The sequence below is a fragment of the Bombyx mandarina genome, chromosome 03 (assembly GCF_030267445.1).
Source record: "Bombyx mandarina strain Sakado chromosome 03, ASM3026744v2".
Taxonomy (NCBI): Eukaryota; Metazoa; Arthropoda; class Insecta; order Lepidoptera; family Bombycidae; genus Bombyx; species Bombyx mandarina.
Window position 1 is genome coordinate 4,748,753 of NC_143210.1, and position 17,126 is coordinate 4,765,878.

Genomic DNA, 17,126 nt, shown 5'->3' on the forward strand with positions numbered 1-17,126 from the left:
TCGCTTAAAATATAAAATTTTAAACATTCATTTTTCAGGTCATATTCGTGTCAGTGGCCTATCGACTAAACATCTTCGGTTTCTTCTCGTCATTAGATAACGAGGCTCCCGGAAACTTCGGTCTTCTTGACCAAACAGCAGCCTTGACTTGGGTTAAAAATAATATAGCCAGTTTCGGAGGTGATCCAGACAATGTATGCATTTTCGGCCATGACGCTGGTTCTGTGAGCGTTGGTTTTCATCTCTTATCACCATATTCAGCAGGATTATTTCAGAAAGCTATAGCTATGAGTGGCAATGTACTATCACCAGATAAAGTGAACGTAGCCAGAAAGGAAGTCATTACTGTAAATAAAGTGGCCAGAGCATTTGGCTGCTTCAGAGAGCCTACAAGTGCCTTACTTGGCTGCTTAAGGAGAGTACCGTTTAAAGCCCTATTAAATATAGGAGAGCCATTAGCACAATGGAAACCTATAGTAGACAATGGTTTTAGTAACGTTTCGGGCCCTGTCCTTTCTGACTTTCCTAGTAAATTGTTTGAAGACGAAATGTTTTCACCTGTACCGGTTTTAACTGGTTTCACTAATATGGAAGATGCATTATTCCTCGAAAAAAATGGTAGTGATTCTGGCGTTAGTCAAAGAGAGTTTGATGTTATGCGGGAAGAGATCATACTTGCAGACATAACAGTTGATAATAGTTCCTGCTTCACCAACCAACATCACATACAAGATGCCGTGGCATTTTTCTATAAGCCTATACCACCCACGTCAAATGAAACGGTCCTGAGAAAGCTATATCTAGAATTTTACACTGACAAACTACATGCGGCTGCAACCTATCAGCTTGCGAAGCATATCAGTAAGCATACTTCAGTTTATTTGTACAGATTTGATTTGAAGCCATTCTCAGAAGTGGTCAACGAAGGTATTTCCGATTGGATTGGTGTTCCGCACAATTTCGATTTGATTTTTACATTTGGATTACCATACTTGGCATTGCCGGAAGATTTAGATAAGTGGGATCGCAGAGATAAGCGCATCTCCGATATAGTAATGAAAATGTGGTCCAATTTCGCTTGGTATTCAAACCCAACGAATTCCGGGGTGATTATTAATTGGGAGCCTTTCGAAATTGAGAAGCCCGGGTTCTTAATAATAGATCGACAGAATTTTAGCATGAGTACCGCAGCGACAGTGAATTACAAAGCACTCGAATTTTGGACCGATTTCTATCCGAAAGTTGTTGAAATTGGCACGAAATGCTGTAAAGAATCTTTTGAAGATAATGGCGTTGGTCCAATGATCGAGATACGGGCTCATTACTTGCCCTTTCTACTTACTTATGTAATTATTTTATTCTCATAAGAAAGATCTTGTGTATTAAAATTTATTTTTGTATACCTAGTTGATTCGAATAGTACTTTATATTTATGGTGAATCTCAAATATTTATTATTTAGACATTCCGCAAATAAAGTAAACATACAAACAGTGTTTTATTTGAATCGCCAACTGAAGTCGATCGCAAGTTCAACGACTTTCGGAAAGACCTGAAAGATTTCATTTGTATTCGTCACGCACGGTCCTTGACTTCGTCTGTAAAGTCTGCAAAACAATTTAACTCTACAACTAATTACAACTAAGCTTTAGGGATTTCGGAAAGAAAACACTTCAATGTTGATTTATATTTTTTATTCAGGAGCCCGGTTTAACAGATAAGAGAGACATTGTATTCTATACGTACAGATTGGTACCACAATTCGAGCTTCTACCACACTGCGAACAAATCTTTTTTTTTGTTCCTACCAATGCTGATAGCCTTCAGAGGCTATTTCAGCCCTAGCAGTGTTTCGCAGAATCTACCACTGGAAGATTCGGCGAGAAACTCGGTGGGCTAAGATAAATCTGTCAGACTAAAGGGCAATTGAACCTTAAGTCTCAAAGTGAAAAAAACATATAATATGTTGAATAAGTTTTTCGGCTCATGTTTACTGATAAAAATATAACTATGAACCTAAATTTTTTTCCTTACAGGATGTCAGGTATAGAAATAAGCAGAGTTCGGAAGTTGACATTTATTACTAGTGCATATCATGTCACTGTTGCTTTTATTTAAGCATGTAAGAGAGGCAAAGTTTTCTTTTATGTTAAGTCATATTAATAATAGGTTCGAATACAAACATTTTAATATTCAGCGATATTATACTATTTTAAAAACATAACAAATATTAGATATTGTGTTCTGGTAATTTGACGAACCCAATTTACATCATAATATGTGTAGAATCAATGAACAAAAACATCATCCACAAGAACTTTGACGACAGTTGATAGTTAGACATAGAAGGAGAAGTTTGTCATTTAAACCTTGGGCTGAATTGCCGGGACGAAATACAATACATTATTCATATACAGTAAGATAAAATTGTTCCCCATAGGCCTATGACGCTAATGTATAGTCATAAACAGAAACTGAAAATTGTTGGCGCTAACTTTTTTTTTGTTTTATTGCTTTTATGGGTGGACAAGCTCACAGCCCACCTGGTGTAAAGTGGTTACTGGAGCCCATGGACATCTACAACGCAAATGTGCAACCCACCTTGAGATATAAGTTCTAAGATCTCAGTATAGTTACAACGGCTGCCCCACCCTTCAAACCGAAACGCATTACTGCTTCACGGCAGAAATAGACAGGGTGGTGGTACCCACTCGCGCGGATTCACAAGAGGTCCTACCACCAGTAAACAGTATAATTTAATTTCCGAGTTTTTATTATCATTTTTCACACGGTGTAGGCACAGTGTATCGCTAACACACTTATATTCGTGTTAAAACAATATTATTCAAAGTACTCATGTCCGAAAGTCAGCCGGTGCTGATAAAATCGCAAAAAAACGTTCTCAAATTAATAACTGTAATTGTTTAAAAAAACATTGCCTGTTTTAAATTGACGCAGCAGGATACATCGTGAGATCAATACCGAGTTGAATATTTAGTTTTCTTTTAGTCTCAAATAGGTCGTGTTCGTAGTTTAGTGGAAGAGCAGTTGGTTAAATATTTACTAATTATGTAGGTCAAGAACGTAAATAATTCTTCAAGATAAATACACGTGCTTGTGTATTCGGAGGTACGTCACTGTATTTTCGATTAAGCTGAAATGCGCGTTCACACTGTTCACGAATGAGAATTAGATACGTCCTGCCTATTTCTGTCGCGTGGCACTTGTTTATTATATAGATTTAGATAGTATATACTTAGTCTGGCCATAAATACTGTTACAATTAAAAATAAAAAAAATCTATTGCAAATAACATTTATTACTTTTACAGTGTGTTAGTTTAATACATAAATATAAAACAATTTAAAGTATACAAAGCTTATTCGAAGTAGTCTCCATTGGCTGCAATACAGTCCTTTAAACGTTGAGGCCAGTTATCAATAGAAGCACGTACTCTTTCCATGGGAAAATTTTTCACAGCCAATCGTACGGATTGTTTTAGAGACTCCAAATTATCATGGCGTTTAGAGCAAGCCGTACTCTCTAAAACTGACCATAAATCATAATCCAGCGGATTAAGATCGGGACTAGACGACGGCCAGTCTTCAGCTCTGATGAAGTCCGAAACGTTCGTTTCCAACTAAGACTGCGTAGACCGAGCTTTATGACCTGGTAACGAGTCTTGCTGGAAGGACCATTCTTGATTATTGAACATGGTGTTGTTAAGGGGCTTCACTACCTTCTCAAGAATGGTATCTTGATACACTTGTGCCTATGTTTTGATACCTTTTTCACAAAAGTATGGCTTAGTCACTCCTTCATAGCTAATATCCCACCAAACCATCACTGAAGTCGGATAGTGCCCACGTTGCACTCTGTCGACTAATTGGGAAGCTTCCTTAGAGCTTTGAACATAAATGCGGTCATTTTGTCTGTTAAAATGATGCTGATGAAACAAATTTTTTCTATGACCTCCCTTTGCGTATCGCTTCAGTAGTTGTTTCGATTTTACCATCCTATTCTCTTTTAAATTATCAGTTAAGAAATGACCAGTACGTCTCTTATAGGCTGCAAGTCCTAAGTCATCTTTTAAAATACGCGACATGGTTCTAGGTGCTATCTTCATCTCCCGAGATAAAATCTTTTGCTTTCGGACAGGATTTCTTCGAATTATTTCCCTTACTGCTTTGACCGCCTTTTTCGTACGAACACTACGTGGACGGCCAGATATTTTTCTGTCACAAACAGAGGAGGTCTCATTGCACCTATTAATAGCCCGGTACACAAACATTTTACTAATACCAAGCGTATGGAGAGTTTTAAAAATTGCATTTGGCTCCATACCTACTTTGTGTAATGCAATCACAGCGATTCGGTTCTCTTTATCACCCCACTCCGTTTTAATATCGCAAAATATTGTACAATGTATTGGCGCCAAAATGAGAAAACTCAATGAGCAATCATATTTTATAAAAATGACAGATTCCAAATTCAAATGTAATATTTTGTTTATTTTTAATTGTAACAGTATTTATGGCCAGACTAAGTATATTTCATTGACTTGGACTAATACCTAATAAATATTAATACATAATATGAAAATAAGCCTCGAGGAGTCAGTGTTTATGGTCCAATTTTGATCTTCGAGCGAACACTAGTTATAGTAAATGGTTAAGTACTGTCAATAGTGTCTGAGTAGGCAGTTTTTTTCAAAATATTTAGGGTTCGGAATCTAGATGCACAATTTTTGTATTTGCGTAACTTAGTATCGTTAAATGCTTGACGTAAACATCTAATTTTAAATGAACTGTTAAAATCTTTAATTCGAAAAAAAAACAAATTGACATTTATTCGAGATACCGTAACACGAAAACGTTCGAAGTGCAAAAACGGTATAACCTAAAAACTCGTTTCGTTGTATTGCGAATAACTGTATAAATTAATAAATCGGTCGCCAAATTGACGTTTTCTCTTTAACAAACACACGCGTCCGATCTTACCATTCTGTGCACATCCTATAAAACAAACAAAACTACTTACTTATACTTTTTTTAGTAGTTTTAGATGCGCTTAGAATATAGCACAAGCCAACCTCTGCTCGTGGTTGTCGAAAAAGGCTAATAGGACTTTTTACTAGTTTGAAGGCTGGGGTAATCGTTGTACTGCAAAATAAGGCTTAGAACTCATGTCTCAAGGTGGGTGGCGGCATTTGTGCTGTTGAGATCTATATCTGAAGCAATAAAAAAAGATTTATGTTATTGAAATATTGGGTCAAGCGAGAAATGTAATGTTATCTCATGCGGTTACGACTACAATAAATTGCTTCGTAGATTTGAAACTAGTTGATCACGGGAGTAAAACCGAAGAAGATTTTTATACGAGTAATGACGAACTTTATGTAAAAAATCTACCTAGTAGGTATGCGTGTGACATAATTTTACATGAATCAGCTATGATTATCTATATATTAATACGTGAAGCAAAAACTTTGTATCCCTTTTTACGAAAATTGCGCGGACGGAGGAGTATGAAATTTTCCACACTTATAGAGAATATAGAGAAGAAGTGCACAATGCTAATTTTTTTTTTAAATAATGCATAAAAGATACATTGAATCATTAAAGAAAACATTACACACACTACATACCATGTATTTGACGCACACACGCATGCATACTATTTATTGTCAAACTTTTGTTCTTGACGTCTGTTGTCAAATTGAGATTAAATATTCTTTGTCTTTGTTAATATTTTTTATAGTGTAGTCTTGGCGAAATTTGTGATTATAGAAGTATAAAATACAATCATAGTAGTGTACAAACTTACAATTCCAATTAATTATAGTCGAATTTCGACTTCTGCGGGACCTCTAGTATACTTTACACCGCCTTTGATTGACATGTGAGTCGAGAAATCCGAAAAAAATAGACGAGGTTCATAAATAAATTTGTACACATGTACGGGATATTATTGGATCATTCTTGACCTAATTCCGGACCACGAAATAGGTTCCAGAAAAAAACTGAAACAGTATGTCTCCATATTTTGTTCAGAAGGATATTTACATAATGTGAAGATTGATTTTCAAAACGTAATAAAAACGAATTAGTATCGTTTAAAGGATTACTAAGCGAATTAAAGTTTTTTTTTTTTTTTATTATTTTTTATTTATTTATTTATGTACACACAGAAAACAAGACACAGTACAGAGTAATAGGAAAATTATGTACAAAGGCACTGCACATTTTTTTTCATTTTGTTCCGATTTTCATCCTTAATACATTCATTAACATTTCACATAGTATACCAGAATTAAATAAAAACAATAACTACAATCTCGGAATAAAACAAAAACAATAATAATAAAACAAAAAATCAAAATTAACGTCAAAACTACCTTAACCTAAAGGTTATATATAATCTATGATGAGTTGAGTTTTTATTACAGAAAGAACTTTAGAAACTTTAATCTGTGTTGTAAGTCGCAGTCTATGAACACTGCAACCTTTATACTTTACTAGCGACCCGCCTTCGCTTCGCTTCGGAAACTGATATTTATTATTGATTTCTCCACTATTTAATGGATGTTATTATACGTATAAACCTTCCTCTTCAATAACTCCATCTATTAAAAAAAAACACATCAAAATTCGTTGCGTAGTTTTAAAGATTTAAGTATATGACGGCGTTAACGATATTTATGTTATATAGCACGTGCAATAGGAGTGACTCACACAAGCCAGGTGCGCCGGCCGTGTCGTTCCACTCGTAAACAACAGCTGCAACAGAGTGACTCATAAGCCCGCTGCGCCGGCTAGTATAAAAAGGCGGAACGTGCCTTGAAATGAACAACCGTCCGATTAGTCTCCTCCCGACGATAGGCAAAATTTACGAACGGCTCCTTCGGAAACGCCTCTGGGACTTCGTTACCGCGAATAAAATTCTAATAGACGAGCAGTTTGGATTCCGCGCTAAGCACTCGTGCGTACAACAAGTGCACCGCCTCACGGAGCACATCTTAATAGGGCTAAATAGGCGTAAACAAATCCCGACCGGCGCCCTCTTCTTCGATATCGCGAAGGCGTTCGACAAAGTCTGGCACAACGGTTTGATCTACAAACTGTACAACATGGGAGTGCCAGACAGACTCGTGCTCATCATACGAGACTTCTTGTCGAACCGTTTGTTTCGATATCGAGTAGAGGGAGCTCGCTCTCGCCCCCGTCATCTGACTGCCGGAGTCCCGCAAGGCTCCGCGCTCTCCCCGTTATTATTTAGTTTGTATATCAATGATATACCCCGGTCTCCGGAGACCCATCTAGCGCTCTTCGCCGATGACACGGCTATCTACTACTCGTGTAGGAAGATGTCGTTGCTACATCGGCAACTCCAGATCGCAGTAGCCACCATGGGACAGTGGTTCCGGAAGTGGCGCATCGACATCAACCCCACGAAAAGCACAGCGGTGCTCTTCAAAAGGGGTCGCCCTCCGAATACCACTTCGAGCATCCCACTCCCTAATAGGCGCGCAAACACCTCCGCCGTTAGCCCCGTTACTCTCTTTGGCCAGCCCATACCGTGGGCCTCGCAGGTCAAATACCTAGGCGTCACCCTCGACAGAGGGATGACATTCCGTCCCCATATTAAAACGGTACGCGACCGTGCCGCCTTCATATTAGGACGTCTCTACCCTATGCTTTGCAAGCGAAGCAAACTGTCCCTCCGTAATAAGGTAACTCTCTACAAAACTTGCATACGCCCCGTTATGACGTATGCAAGCGTAGTGTTCGCTCACGCAGCCCGCACCAACTTGAAGCCCCTTCAGGTTATTCAATCCCGATTCTGCAGGATAGCCGTCGGAGCACCATGGTTCCTGAGGAACGTGGATCTCCACGATGACCTGGAGCTCGACTCTGTCAGTAAGTATCTACAGTCGGCATCATTGCGCCATTTCGAGAAGGCGGCACGACATGAGAACCCTCTTGTCGTGGCCGCTGGAAACTACATACCCGATCCTGTAGATCGAATGGTAAACAGTCGACGTCGCCCAAAGCACGTCATTACGGATCCTCCCGATCCATTAACGGTGCTTTTAGGCACCACAAGCACCGGTCACCGTCCTCGTCGAACCCGTCGCTTGCGACGAAGGGCTCGACGAGCGAATTAACCCCTAGACACAGCCCACTGAGTTTCTCGCCGGATCTTCTCAGTGGGTCGCGTTTCCGATCCGGTGGTAGATTCTGCGAAGCACTGCTCTTGCTAGGGTCAGTGTTAGCAACTCTCCGGTTTGAGCCCCGTGAGCTCACCTACACACGTTAGGGTGAAGCTGAAATAGCCTCTCAAGGCTATCAGCATAGGTAGGAAAAAAAAAAAAAAAAATGAAATGAACATTCGTTCGACTGCGTTTGCCCGGTGCACTTACTATATCGTTGTTACGTTGTGTGATTCAGTGACTGTTGTACGTACTGGTTAAAGTTGGACAAGTGTTAAAGTGAATTGTCAAGTTAACATATTGTTGATTAAATCAGAAACCAAAGGTGACTTCGTTTTACTTGGTGTTCAACAAGATAATATCTACCCTCAAGCTTACATCAGAAGTGAGATCAGGACTCTACTCTCACTGGCGTGACGTGTTTGAACACGTTCGAAGTACAGCAAAAAAAACATGATGCAGATCAGAATACTAGTAGTGGTACGCCACAAGAGCGTGAATGCAGCATACGTAAGTCGTGTAATAACGTCTCTGTTACCTCGATGGAAGATCTGAGCCACGAAGAAATCGTCACATCTTACTTTCTGGCTCATGTTGCCCAGTTTGACTGTCGACGTCATCACATGGCGTTTACTAACGGAAATACAACACGTAACAAGCTATTGCAAGAAATTAAGGCAAGTGCAAATCTCAAGTGAAACTTCGATCGCAGTAATGGATCTGTCATGACGAGTGGGTAGTTCCGACACGAATCGTTTTTAAGCCAATGACTACTGCTAGAGTTACATGGCACTAGTACAGTAAACCAGGACATGAGACTGTGAATTGTCGTTGAAATTTTAGAATCTACTCGATTCAATACCAATAACACTACACGTTCGATGACTTCGGGCTCCAGCAAGCAAGCAAACAAGAAAGCAAGCAAGTTTCCGTGGGGAAGAAAAATTGACACATCTGAAGTCGTCGTGACCTGTAAGATAAGACGTCCGGTGCGTTCGTGTCTGGCGATGCGGCGGTGTTTGGGTTCCGCTGGCGGATGCAGGTTTTTCCGGTGAAGTGCGTGCTTGTGCGTGCTTGACAAGTGTTCGCGGTTGGCTTCCTCAGTGTGGGAGTAACATCGTGTAAGAGAGGTGGAACCCGTAAAATTGTAGTTTGCGTGGTGGCTGGTAAGATTTGTTGCGGTAAGAAGTTTGCATGGTGGTAAAATGTCTTGTGAGTCTGCACAGGTAGCCGGAGGTGAGACTTCCGCGGTCGCGGCCCACCTAGTCCCCGAGAACCGGGCAGATCGCCTCGACGGTACGGAGGCCGGCTGACGGGTCCGCCAAACGACGAGACCACGCCTCCAGCACGGACTGCCGATATTGGAGCCCCCGCGCTCCGGCTGCACTTGCGCTAGGGCGCGCCGCCTCGTAGGAGACTGTGAGGTATCATTGAATAACTGCGATCGCGCGCTGCCGGCGTCGCAGCGCGGCGACGTTCTCGTGGGTAAGGACGTGGCACCAGACGGGTGCTCCGTATAGTGCCATCGACCGCACGGGTACCATCACCCTGCCTATTTCTGCCGTGAAGCAGTGGTGTATTTCGGTTTGAAGGGTGGGGCAGCGGTTGTAACTATACTGAGACCTTAGAACTTCTATCTCAAGGTGTGTGGTGCGTTTGCGCTGTGGATGTCTATGGGTTCCAGTAACCACTTAACACAAGGTGGGCTGTGAGCTCGTCCACACATTAATACGAAGAGCATAATCAAACGAAATTAGATACGAAGTTTAAAGGGCCGTTTAAAGTAGTTGAAGTATTGGATGGTGTCGATTTAATTTTGACTCTCACACATTCGCTTAAGGCTCGAGCTACTACTTGCCTCACAAAAATACAGCCTGCAAAACCTGAACAAGCTCCTCATCCGTGGGCGCCCGGCTCTCGCCTGCAAGTCGGCTGTTACGTGTGCGGTGATGCGAGCCATGTAGCTTCTGGGTGTTCCATGCGCTACAAGAAGAAAAACGACACTGCTCCAGGTGCTGTGGCAGGTGCAACCAGAGACGTCAACGTGTGTTCCAGAGCTTCAGTGTGTTACAGATAAGTGGTTTTGGCTTCCCCTTTATGTTCCATTGAGGGTCAGAATGTAGTCTTATAAAACAAAGCCATAGTAATTTATTCAATGATAAGAGGTTTCATGAACAAGTCACTCTTTGATCTGAAAGTAACTCGGACCAATCATGGCAAGAGCAGTTAGGGGATATTCAACTCGCCCTTAATAGTACACGTTGTCAAGTAACAGGGTTTACTCCAATAGAATAGATGTTTACCGTTCAGGGTAGTTCACTTGAAATATCTAAAGTTTCAACAGAGTGATAATCCCTTGGTTTAGTCGAGGCAAAGCTAAAGTCAAACTTTTTTCCGCTGGGGATTTTGTTTTCATAAGTTGACCGAAAATGTAAAGGTCCCTTCAACACTACTGCAGTTTTGGAAAACGATAGGTATGAATTGAGACATGTAAATAGTTCTAATAGAGTGTACAAATTTCCCCATGAAAACTTACGTGAAATACCTCGAGGCCCGTCAGGCCTACTAGAAATTTCTGAAAATTATAGTGACGATGACGTGACGGCGTACACAGATGGGTTAATTAATCTTGTTCATGAAACTGATCTTAATGATGACGACTCTATCACTGACAATAGAAGCGAAATTTTTGTCCGCAAATAGCGATACAGCAAACATAGTCTGTGGGTAGTGATACAATGTCTGTAAGCTCAGGCACCTCAGGTGCAGGTGTTGGAAATATAGAAAACGATGGTCGGTCTCGCACTATTTCTGAAGAAATTCCGTATAAATGTTCTGGTTTAAGAAATGTTTTAACAAACGCTACCGTACACGCAGATTAAAAAAAAAAAAAAAAAAAGAAAAAAAAAGAGAATTGTATGTGGCTAGAGAGATGTTAATCCGGACTAGCAAAAAAAAAGAGAAAAAAAAAAAAAAAAAAAAGTGAAGTCATTGAAGGGTCTGTCCGGTCCAATGGCTTGGCTATAGGGATTTTCATCCAGATTAGCCACAACAATTAGCTACAGGGATTGCGATTCGGTCTAGCATTATCCGGTCCAGTTCGAAAAACTGAAGGGATAACAATTCCGGTCTAAGTTAAAAGGGACATACTTACATACCTGAAGAGTTTTAAATGAACTGGCCCAGGTATGTAAGCAGTCTGAAGGTTATTTATAGCCAGTATAGGATTTTCTGAAGAATTATGCGAGCCGAACCGTACTAGATTGTTAACATCATAGACCACGTTTTAAGTTGCATCCGTTAATATCAGGATGAACGAACGTTTGTTGTCCACAGACATACCATAAGAATGCGCGCACGAGGACGAGCGCACGTCAGTATGGCCGTGACGGCGTTAACGATATTTATGTTATATAGCACGTGCAATAGGAGTGACTCACACAAGCCAGGTGCGCCGGCCGTGTCGTTCCACTCGTAAACAACAGCTGCAACAGAGTGACTCATAAGCCCGCTGCGCCGGCTAGTATAAAAAGGCGGAACGTGCCTTGAAATGAACATTCGTTCGACTGCGTTTGCCCGGTGCACTTACTATATCGTTGTTACGTTGTGTGATTCAGTGACTGTTGTACGTACTGGTTAAAGTTGGACAAGTGTTAAAGTGAATTGTCAAGTTAACATATTGTTGATTAAATCAGAAACCAAAGGTGACTTCGTTTTACTTGGTGTTCAACAAGATAATATCTACCCTCAAGCTTACATATACATAGATAAATAAGATATAGGGACAGAGAAAGCGACTTTGTTTTATACTATGTAGTGACTATATTACAACATCTAACAATATAAACGTAAATTTCAATAAACTTTAAAGGACAAAATCTTTTAGTGATTATTGATTTTATTGAAACAAACCTTAAAATCGGCTCTCAATTAACTCGTCTACCCGTGAAAACTACATGAAAATCCTTTCAGTGGATTCGAAAAAGTGGACGAACAAAGAAATAGATAGACAGAAAAGAACTTCCAACATGGCTGGTTTATGTTCTATTACTTTTCATAAGTTCGTTCAGTCGTCGTGACCTAAAGGATAAGACGTCCGGTGCATTCGTATTGAGCGATGCAACGGTGTTCGAATTCCACAGGCGGGTACCAATTTTTCTAATGAAATACGTACTTATCAAATGTTCACGACTTACTTCCGCGGTGAAGGAGTAATTTAATAAAAATCAAACCCGCAAAATTATAATTTGCGTAATTACTGGCGGTGGGACCTCTTGTGAGTCCGCAGGGGTAGGTACCACCGCCCTGCCTATTTCTGCCGTGAAGCACTAATCCGTTTCGGTTTGAAGGGTGGGGCAGCCGTTGTAACTATATGAAGACTTTAGAACTTATACCTCAAGGTGGGTGGCGCATTTACGTTATAGATGTCTATGGGCACCGGTAACCAATTAACACCAGGTGAGCGGTGAGCTCGTCCACACATCTAAGCAATAAAAAAAATAAAAAAACACGTTTGCCAGTTGGGGACTGCCGCGGTAAAGCTATTGCATAGCATTTTTTATCAACTTATGCAATTATAATTAAACCACGCTACATTTATAAACATTAACAAAAGCAAAACATTAACTGTCCGCTTCACATTCATGGGCTAGAGAGAGAAAGAGATATGAGCAGACTTTTCATAATGCGCATGCAGTGCGACCTCACGCCGCGTCCTTATTCAGAAGCACTACGCAAGCGCAACGTGTGAATGTGTTGAGCGTGAGCTACATGGTAGGCGGAGTGGGAGGTGTTAGGTTTTATTTTCGTTACGGAATTTCTTGATTCGGTCGCCGCGCTCAAAGCCCGCGATAAAAGCTATGCAATAGCTTAAAAACCTGATTTCTTTTCATTATCATTTTGAATTAATATTGATTACTTAAGACAAATGGATTAGACGTTTTACAGATTTTTAATCATAACAGTATTGATATTTTTTCTTCTTTAGCTTTCTATAGCTGGGTACAAATCACGCATGGTCATCCGGCCCCAAATGGGGATTCCCTGTGTTATGGGTACCAGAGACTGACATATGTACATACTTAAATATGTTTAAATATATATGTACATATATTGATAATAAACACTAAGACAAAGACAAAACAAACCGGCTCATCACAAACCCATGACCCTCGAAGGAACGGTCAGGGGCGCTAGCTAACTGCATTACTGAGTCAGTCCTACCTTTTATACCTACATTTATTAACTTGTTATAATTGAATAGAATTTTTGTTATAATTCATAAATGCGTCATTTTTATGACAAAGTTCTGACTTGAAAATTATTTGTGTGAATCAGGTTTGATTTTAACCGGTTTCAAAATTCAAAAGTTTCAATCCTGTTTCTGGAACGAGGCAGTCTTGCATTCCGAATTTAAAGATGCGACAATTTTTATACTATTGCTATTTCTGATCTTGTACTGCAGACGGTAAAAGACTTCAAGAAAAAATTGCATATTGCCCTACTTGTATCTACATCGGAGTTATTTTTTTTTTATTTCCCGTGTAGGCACACGAGCATACGATCCACCTGATGGTGAGTGGTTACCGTCGCCCATGGACTTCAGCAATGCCAGGGGCAGAGCCAAGTTGATGCCTACTAACGCTTCAATCTAAACTAGGGTTAAAATCCTGTAGACAGGTATACTTTCTAAAAACAAATTTTATTACAATCACAGAAAGACGAGCTCAGGGCTCTTTTGACGGTAAGCGATCACCGTCTCTCGTCGCCTACCGCTAAAGACGCTCCACAAGCCTCGTTTGAAGAGGGACATGTCACACTCGATATTTATTAGGGCAGGTATACATAATCCCGGTAAAAGAATCAACAAAATGTTAAGGCGTTTACACAAGACTATAAATTATCACTTTCAAGTTTCCGCTGCAAAGCGAAAGCCATAAAAGTCAGCAACAGTTGAGCTTCTCGGCTCCTTTCTCTGTTTGCTTCAACGAAAAATTATATTCCAGACAAAATAATCAGAATTTTCAATCTACTAAAACAATATGGATACCAATCTAGAACGCGTCTAAATATCGTTTATCTGATTGAAATTCTTTTTCGTGCTCTAATTTATGAGCACAATATAAACGGCGCAGATAAATATAAATATATAAGTAAGTGACAGACACGACTTACGAAGTTTTCCTTATAGGATTTTTAATTTTTTGTTTGTCAATTGTCGGTAAAACCAGTCACCGCTGTACTCTTCACCAGACTGGCTGTGTTTATAAGTTACCGAGAAATTTTATTTCAGCTTAATTAAATTACATACGCTTAGGAGACACGATGATTTCGGTAAGTTTATTTTATATGTTTATTATATGTACATAATGCTGGTGAGTAATGTACTTTAACTATTATTTGTAACTAGTAGAACTTTGTAGAATTTTGAATAAAAAGTAATATCATATCTCAACTGGTAGGTACGCATAAGGTAAGTAGGTACCTACTTATTTTGAGTTATTTCGTATAAAAACAAAACTGATTTTATACTTCTACAGTATAATTATTATTTACGCTTTGAGAAAAGTGTACTTGTGATATAAGGAAACATGTTGGTTTGTCTAAGTGGCTCATGATTTTTATAAAGATTTTTTTTATTTAATCCTTTAAAGACACCACCTACTATTACAATTGTTTATATTAATCGGATAAAAATTACACATGCATGCTATTTTTTCTGGTTAGACGTTTTAATAACTAGGTCCGAACAATAAATAAGGCATAATTATTATTATCTTAATATAATCTACATATTATAATTTATTTCGAATCTCGATCATAATAAGTTTATTCAATATCGGAGGTCGATGTTAAAACATGTTAACGCTAACACCAGTTTCAATGCGAACCACAGACCTAAGAAGAACCGGCAAAACGGCTTAGCCGTTTTGTCATTATGCAGATTCTTTTTATTTATTTATTACTTACATGACAACTGATCGAATGATTAAATCACTAAGGCACATAGACATCATAACATGAATGTGGCCGATGGCTTAATCGTCTGACGGCTTTTTTTTATTCTTTATTAGAGCCTTACACCTGTTATAGGTTAAGTCGGTTGTCAGTAAACGCCACGATTATTACGCACGATTATTGCGACATAAATGAATAGAATGAACAGACAAACAAAATGAATTAATGAACAGAGAAAGAGGTAAACCTAACAAGAAATGGATGGATTGCGTGAAAGACGATATGAAGGGAAAAACATGTTGCGCCGGACCCGGGTGACTGGAGAAGGGCAGGAGAATGATTATAAATGAACAGAATGTGGTACTCTCCAGAGAGGGCTTAGAGCTTAGAGGGCTTACTTAGGCCTTATCAGTCTTATCACCAAATCGTGAATTGTATTAGGTAATATATTTTGAAAGCTACGAACATGTAATTGATGGTTTTGTGAGATCTAGTTGTGAATAATGGTCCGTCTAATTTTACCTGTTCGAATCGCCGCTAAGCCCTAAATTTTTATTGTTTTTTTTAATTTCAATTTGATTTTGTTTTCTGTGTGATTGTTTTGCTTAAAGCGTTATTTTTTATGTACTAATACAAAGAACCTAATGTTATAATCAAAATCATTAAATAGTGCAAATTATTTATTCCAAGATGAATTACATTTATGTTACTCATACCAATTCCTTATTACATTTGTTTAACAGCAGAACGTAGCAACCGTTGTTATATTGCTGACCTCATCTACACTGGTGCTGTGTCAGCGACCCTCCTTCGCCGGATCAAGGCCGATTGGATTCCCGGATACACCTAACAGGACCACCGTAGCTGTCGGAGACAGGTAATAATATGACGCGTCGATGATTACCTGAGCTCTTGCAGGCCCACTTGCCCTTGTAAGACTGGAAAGGCTCCGGGCCATAAGTAATCTTTCACATATAACAAAAAACATTGCAGTAGTGAGACAGCGAAGCTCATGACACTTCTGTGTGCGTAGTGCGAGTTTTTTAACGTTCTCGATAACGTAAAAGTTAACTCAAATTTAAATGCAATTGGAACAGCGCCTCTAGTGGCAAACGTTCCAACTTCTAACTCAAGAGCGTTAAGAAACTCGCATTAAGCACACTGGTTCTCTGGTTCTCAGGGCCCTGAAACTGCGATATTTTAAGACAAATATTTTTTTGTATGGAAACTAGCGACATCTTGTAGCGAATGCCCCTAAACTTATATGTTAAACACAGAAAATAAGAAAAAAAAATCATTAAAGACTTTATTTGTTATGGACAAATTGATTAAATTTTATTAATTTACGGTTTCAGAAAATTTACAAAATCTTAACTTAAATAAATTTAAGTGGTTACTGCAGCCCATAGACATCTACAACGTAAATGCGCCACCCACCTTGAGACATAAGTTCTAAGGTCTCAATGTAATTACAACAGCTGCCCCACCCTTAAACCGAAACGCATTACAGCTTCACGGCAGAAATAGGCAGGGCGGTGGTACCTACCCGTGCGGGCTCTCAAGAGGTCCTTTGCTTCTTGAGGTCTTGCCCGCTTTTGTGCGTTTGCCCTCTGCGCATAGTAATCCATCCATACTACCTGGAGCCACTGCGTTCATCCATCATCCACAGTGCGATTCCAGAGATCTTTTTTGCTTCATACCAAACGGCTTGAATAAGCTACCATCTATGGTGTTTCCCGAGCGCTATGACATGTCATTCTTCAAACGAGGCTTGTGGATGGTATTAAACGGTAGGCAGCGGCTTGGCTCTGCCCCTGGCATTGCTGACGTCCACGAGCGACGGTAACCACTCACACACGCCTACACGGGCCATAAAAATAAAAACGCATTCCTAAATTATAGAAGGTTTCTCATATACACCAGTATACTTGAATATCTTAAAGTCTTAATTGTATAAC

The 17,126-nt window shown here is 39.6% G+C and overlaps 1 protein-coding gene across 1 annotated transcript in view; it reads left to right on the top strand.

Annotated features, from left to right (window-relative positions):
• LOC114251330 (carboxylesterase 1C) overlaps nucleotides 1-17,126 on the top strand; it is a 43,330-nt gene that overhangs the window by 24,833 nt on the left and 1,371 nt on the right. Inside the window, exons 3-4 of the mRNA XM_089739392.1 lie at nucleotides 39-1,296; nucleotides 15,922-16,045. Of these exons, the coding sequence (XP_089595518.1) occupies nucleotides 39-1,296; nucleotides 15,922-16,045 (1,382 nt within the window). The remainder of the gene's footprint in view (nucleotides 1-38; nucleotides 1,297-15,921; nucleotides 16,046-17,126) is intronic.